Source organism: Castanea sativa, chromosome 5, assembly GCF_040712315.1.
Source record: "Castanea sativa cultivar Marrone di Chiusa Pesio chromosome 5, ASM4071231v1".
Taxonomy (NCBI): domain Eukaryota; kingdom Viridiplantae; phylum Streptophyta; class Magnoliopsida; order Fagales; family Fagaceae; genus Castanea; species Castanea sativa.
The window spans coordinates 65258385-65264779 of record NC_134017.1 but is presented as its reverse complement, the minus strand read 5'-3'; the positions used below and the strand labels follow the sequence as shown (position 1 = coordinate 65264779).

The 6395-nt window shown below is 37.2% G+C and overlaps 2 protein-coding genes across 2 annotated transcripts; one reads left to right on the top strand and one right to left on the bottom strand.

The window, feature by feature from the left end:
• The first annotated feature begins 235 nt into the window (after positions 1–235).
• LOC142636305 (uncharacterized) lies at positions 236–3698 on the top strand. Its single transcript, XM_075810482.1, has 6 exons — positions 236–921; positions 1853–1964; positions 2096–2267; positions 2355–2542; positions 2696–2827; positions 3291–3698. The coding sequence occupies exons 1-5, from the start codon at positions 353–355 to the stop codon at positions 2819–2821; spliced, it is 1167 nt and encodes a 388-aa protein (XP_075666597.1). The 5' UTR covers positions 236–352; the 3' UTR covers positions 2822–2827; positions 3291–3698.
• A 92-nt stretch (positions 3699–3790) lies between these two features.
• Positions 3791–5618, bottom strand: LOC142636304 (uncharacterized). The gene is made up of 5 exons (XM_075810481.1): positions 5127–5618; positions 4909–5020; positions 4730–4811; positions 4303–4354; positions 3791–4196 (listed from the first exon to the last, which is right to left on the bottom strand). The coding sequence occupies exons 1-5, from the start codon at positions 5595–5597 to the stop codon at positions 4050–4052; spliced, it is 864 nt and encodes a 287-aa protein (XP_075666596.1). The 5' UTR covers positions 5598–5618; the 3' UTR covers positions 3791–4049.
• Positions 5619–6395: the final 777 nt, after the last annotated feature.

Genomic DNA, 6395 nt, shown 5'->3' with positions numbered 1-6395 from the left:
TTTTCGAATTACCGTTATATCCAGACTGCACAATTACATATTTGGACTAACTTTTCCACTGGCTGAATTCAACAGCACAGGGGTACTTTAGTCAAATTTAATTAGAGAGGTGAGAGAGGGACAAGGAAGCTTTAGTGGAATTACAGTTCTACCATCTGTTGCAGTGTGGCTTGTGGAGGGTATTATTGTCATTTCAGGGTTATAAAGAGAGAGACGTAGAGAGAGACAGAGAGAGTGTGAGCAGGGAGTGAAAGAGAGAGAGAGAGAGAGAGAGAAGCGATTTGAGAGAGAGAGAGAGAGAGAGAGAGAGAGAGTTGGTTTATTTCAGTTACTATATGAAGGTGGAGAAACCATGGTGTCGGACCAAGAAATAGCGAAAGGTGTGGAGTCGGTGCTGCGTCAGTCAGACCCAAACGCCGTGAACTCGTTAAACGGCGTCGTTCAACAAGTGGAAGCGAAGCTAGGTCTAGACCTTTCTCACAAGGCTGGCTTCATCCGAGACCAGATCAACTTTCTCCTCCGCTCTCACCCTCAACAACCTCAACCACCACCACCACCACCACCTCAACAACAACAACAACAACCACCTCAACAACAACAACAACAACCTCCAAAAGACCATTTTGCCCTCCACAACCACCCTCAATTCCAATCCACCCACCACCACCAACACCAACAACACCAACAACACCAACAGCACCAACAACAACAACAACAACAACAACACCACCTCCAACACCAACACCACCACCACCACCAACAACAACAACAATTTCCTTCCCATTTTGCCCTCCAAGCCGCTCACCCTCACGTCCGCCCACACCACCAGCCTCTGCCACCGCCTCAGTCTCAGCCTCCGCCGCAGCTTCTAAAGCCCGAGGCTTTCGCTCAAAATGCCACTCCTCACACACCCAAAGAAAGGTTCGTTTTTTAGGGTTTTTGTTTGGTTCAATTTTTTAAAGCTTTAAACTTTATCCTAATTTGTCAGAATTAGGGTTTTCTATTTTTGTTGCAGTAAAAGTTGCTTATTTTAAATTATCTATTTTTGCTTATGTAAAAGCATGTATGTGTATATAGAAAAAAGGAATTATATATGTCACTGTTGCATGCCTAATTATCTTTTGGTGTAGGTTGAAAAAAACAAAGGGGGGGGGGGATTGGGTATCACTGACATATTTTAATTACAAGTGGTCATTTTTCTTTTTTTAAATTTGACCACTTCTAGATAGGTCTGAGAATTAGAGTCATGAGAACTGTGGTTTTGGAACGAAATTTTGGAAGTAGCGTAGCATAAGGTGGTGAAGTTTTGAATTTTATTTTTGTGGGGGTGTCGAAATTCCAATTCTAGTCAAAATATTATGTTATGTTAGGCTTGTGTGCATGTTAAAATAGTAGTCATTCAAGTCAACCTGACGCATATTTTGGGAAAAAAAAAATTCTAAGCTGTTAGGCTATTGACTAGAAATTTTTTTTGGCTGTAATTGGAGGCTTTATCGGGTGCTTGGCTGTATTAAAATTTTGATAGATGAAAGGTTCTTTTCGGTTTAGGAAAGTAATCTAGTTGAAAAAGGGACATTGAATTTGTATTTGTCTTGTTTAAGACAATCCCCATATTGTCACTGTGCGAGAACAAGTTGATATTCCACGTCTGTTATGCAAAATTTGAACTTTTGGGTGGTGACATTTTTTATGATCTATGTATGGAATTTATTTATTTATTTATTGTGCAAACCAATTTGTCGTGTAACCGGTAGAAGTATGTCGTGTGATGGATGACCCGTTGCATTTGTGTGTATTGTATCTTATGTCAGTGCACCGTTACTTACTAACAATTAAATGTTCTTTGTTTCAGTGCACCTGTGGGAGCCAAAAGGAGAGGTGGGCCGGGGGGTTTAAACAAAGTATGTGGCGTCTCACCTGAACTTCAGGCAGTTGTTGGTGAGCCAGCATTGCCAAGGACTGAGGTTGTTATCTCCAAATCTACTACAACTCTATTTATTGGCCTCTTTTATTACGTACATTTCAGAAGCATTAATGTTTATGAAGTAGTAGTCTTGATATAGGTATTTACAAAACTCCGGTTTGATTGATACAGATTGTGAAGCAGCTGTGGGCATACATCAGGAAAAACAACCTTCAAGATCCAAGTAACAAGAGGAAGATTATCTGTGATGATGCCCTGCGTGTGGTCTTTGAGACTGACTGTACTGACATGTTCAAGATGAATAAGTTGCTAGCCAAACATATTATTGCACTTGAACCTACAAGTATGTGATGTGGCATAAAACACAATACATTTTTGTCCTGTGGTGCTTTTGATTTTGTCATTTTAATCCACTTGTAAATGTGTGCAGAGGAGTCGAGTCAAGCTAAACGATTGAAGGTAGAAGTTGAGTCTACAACTGAAAGTGTTCAACGTGGATCATCTCCTGTCGTAATATCTGAAGCCCTTGCCAAATTCTTGGGCACTGGGGGAAGGGAGATGCCCCAATCTGAGGCTATAACACGTGTTTGGGAGTACATTAAGGTTAACCATTTGGAGGTAGGTAGCATGGGGAACATGTCTATGTGTTCTTTCTCTTTCTTGTCTAAATTTTCTACTTAAATTAGTCTTTCTAGAAGTTATCTTTCTTTGTTTTGGCAGGTTCTCTCATTTGGCAATTAAATCTTAGCTGCTTTATTTGAATCATTGTAGGATCCTTTAAATTCAATGGTGATATTATGTGATGCGAAGCTTCGTGATCTTCTTGGATGTGAAACCATTTCTGCACTAGGGATACCGGAGATGATAACACGCCATCATTTATTCAATCAGTCATGATGCCTGGTAATGTTGACTGTTATTAACTCCATGCAAATGTTGTCCCTTTTGGTTTTCATATTCAATTGATCTGTCTCTAGAATTTCTGCATATCTCCCTTCATATGCTTTCAAGTTTATGTTTCATATTTGGCATGTCTGAAAAGTCTATCAACTTTCCACTTCGTGTTGGAATTCTCTATTATTCTTTTTCTTTATTGGGTATTATTTTGATGAATTGTTTTTTTGCAAATTTCAGAAAGAATATATGTTGGCATCACCTTCTCATTATTTTTTTTATGCTTAAAAACCTCAAACAGCACACTCCCAATATTATTTTGCATATAAAGTAACTATATATTTAAAATTGATGTGCTCCTATGGCTTTATGTCAACCAATATATTTTGATATGGTTGACCATTAAATATTTTTCTTATCCTTGGTTTTGTGCTAAACAATTGATGGAATAGTTTTATCTTATATTTTGCAGGTGCATATGAGACCTTGGCATCTGGTCTTCTCTGATGGTAGAACAGATAGTGAAGAATTGTTTACTTTTTCTCGTCTTTTGGGTGCATTGACATGGTTAGATGACATGTTTTATATTAATTTGCTATTTATTATGACAATGAATATGTATCCATGGGCCAAGGGCAAGGAGTGTCTTGTAGTTATTGCCGTTGCCCTGGATTTAGTTTTTCTTTCTCATTTTGTGGCCTTTCCTTTTCATCCAATGCTAACCTCTGAACTGACTGAAGGCAACTGGTTAGAATGGTAAATCCTCTGTACATCCTTGAGGATAGTTATGTGTATCTTGTTAGATGGCAGCAATTCTTGTTGCATTTAACTATAACTTGTGTTATCTTGTTAAGTCATTGCTTCTTTTTTTCTTCTTCAATTGCTTTTATTTGGATGGTCAACTAGCTTGAATTGTATGGATATATATGGCAAATGGTCTGTGGTTCATGAGCAATTCATTTAAGAGAATTATTTTCACCGAGGTTTTAACTTTTAACTTTAAAGTAGCAACCACTTCTGTAAAATAATGAGAGAGAGAGAGAGACACAGAGAGAGAGAGAGAGAGAGAGATAGAGAGAGAGAGTCACAGGACAATTGCAACTCTGCAATGGTTCCCCACCCCCACACCCCCTTTATCGATTTTGTCCCGTATTGGCATGAGGGACCTTGCTTTTTTCTATGTAGATCAAGTGGAATTAAATTACATATCATTGTGGTCCATGCCTTGAGACTAATTCAAAATGAGTTTAAACAAGTACACAGAGGCAACAATGAGGAACACAGCGAGTAAAAAATACGCGACTCTCTTGCCTTTACTCTTGGATCCTATGTGAATATCCATCTTGTCTATTAGTTTCATCACAAACGCAATCAATTTCTGAGAGAGAGAGATCATAGAAACACAAATTAACATTGTACACAATGATTCTGTGGTAAATAGCAAAAACAGAGAACATATAAAAGGGGAAGGGAAAGTCTCATACCAGTCTAACCGGTTCAATATGAAGAAGCGGTTCCATGAACATCTCCACATTTCTGGATTGTTATAAAATGATATCATGTACATTAATACCAAAAAGTGGGATTATCAACAGTTAATATATGCTTCTTCTTTTTTTGGAGTTTCTTTTTTTAAAATCATATTTAGTTATTATGTAAAGTCTCACTTTTTTGAAGTATAACTATACTTTAACATTGGGAGCAATATATATATAAAACAATTTAACCAACATTCATCAAATACATATATAGGGAGAAATGGTTGAAGCTGTGGAATTAACAGTGTATGCACAAAGCTACGCCAGTAGATTTTATGAGTGAGAGACTATTCTTTATTTACTCTATTATTTGGTAGATAGATGGGTAGATAATTCATCGAATGGCTTAAAAGAAAAAAAGTATTTGTCACACCTTAAATACACCTTTCCCTGGTAGTACTGCATGATATGGAAGCTGAAACCCTTTCCTAGAGGCACACTAATATTCTTGCATTCTGAAGATAAACCACCACGGAAAAGATCGAATAGATTAGAACTCCACGCATCTAGAAAGAGATAATAAAATAACTAAAAAGAAAGTATATGGCATACCTATCCTCCATGAAACGCCAACATGCATACCATCATGCAATGTTGGTTTTACAATAAATTCAAAATTATTTCCAAAGCTTTTTATCAGATAAGAGAGAAAATTCAACACTTGCTGCAAAAAAAGAAACACCATAGAGACTTGAGCAATTAAAGTGACATTGAGCATGCATCAAGAACAATAAAATTCATGTGTGTCTTCTTAGTTGAAATGCATATACCATTTTCCCTTCATAGGCTTGGAAAAATGAGGAGAAATTGCAGATGCATCTGCATTCATCTCCAATTATATCAGATAATTGATTAATGTTTTTGTTCTTGATTGCGGCGTAAAACTTGTTTACAGTCTCCAGAGCTCGATGATCTTTCTCTCTTGATCCCGAGTCTTTAGCATCAAAATGATCTTCCTCTCCTGATCCCGAGTGTTTAGCATCAAAGTGATCTTCCTCTCCTGATTCTGAGTTTTTAGCATTAATTGGCACTAGTGCTAAGCGTGTGTGCCTCGAAGAGAAGCTGCTGTAAATCAAAGGTTGGTGTGAAATTGGAGAGTGAGAAAGAACATAAGCCTTCTTTTGTGGTTTTCCAAGAGGAAGGTTCTGTGACTTTCTTGGTGGAGAGATGTAAGAAAGGGAATGTGGGGAATACAAGATAAATCTACTGCTGTATTTGGTGGGGAAAGAGACCAAGGCCATTTCTACGTTGAGAGAATGAACATGTATGACTTGGGAAGCCATTACACATCTTATAGCTAGACGAAACGTACGTACAAAAGGAATAGTTGGATCATTATGATGGAAAAGAATCAAGTAACCTGACCATGCATCAACAGTAAGTTAGGAATATTTGTTTTTTGTTTTTTGTTTTTTTTTTTTTTTGAGAAACTAGGAATATTTGTTAAAAGACACAAAAATCATTTTCACATGTCTGAAATTGGAGATTGAAGCTTCTTAAGTATGATGCGCAAGTACACTAAACCAAGGGGATATAAGGTTAGGTCCTCAATGTTACAAACCCCACTTTTTTTTAATAGCCTAATGTCCTGATAATTCTTGTAGTTCCACCCTTCAATTTGAGTTAGTCAGTTAGTTGCACATGTTGAGATTAGACTAGATTAATTAGAGCTCTTGGTACATGTGAAACTATAATATTCACAAGGGTTAGTTGGTGAGAGCACAAGCTAAGCAAATAGGATTAAGTCACGAGTCACCAATAGGGAGAGAGCTTGAGTTGTATAGATAATGCATGTAACCATCGAATAAACCAATTCTTTGCATATAGTGCATTTTTTTTTTGTCTCTTAATATTTTTCTATGGAAGGTAACTACATCAAATTAAGTCAATTCATACACAATTACCATTCATTTCCATACACTTTCCACCCATCCCCTTATGAACCACTTCCTAACACCCCCCTTACCTAACACGTAAGCAAGCCATATAAAAAGGATTTCTCTTTTACTGTAATAACAAAATGTCATAATATTTTTCAC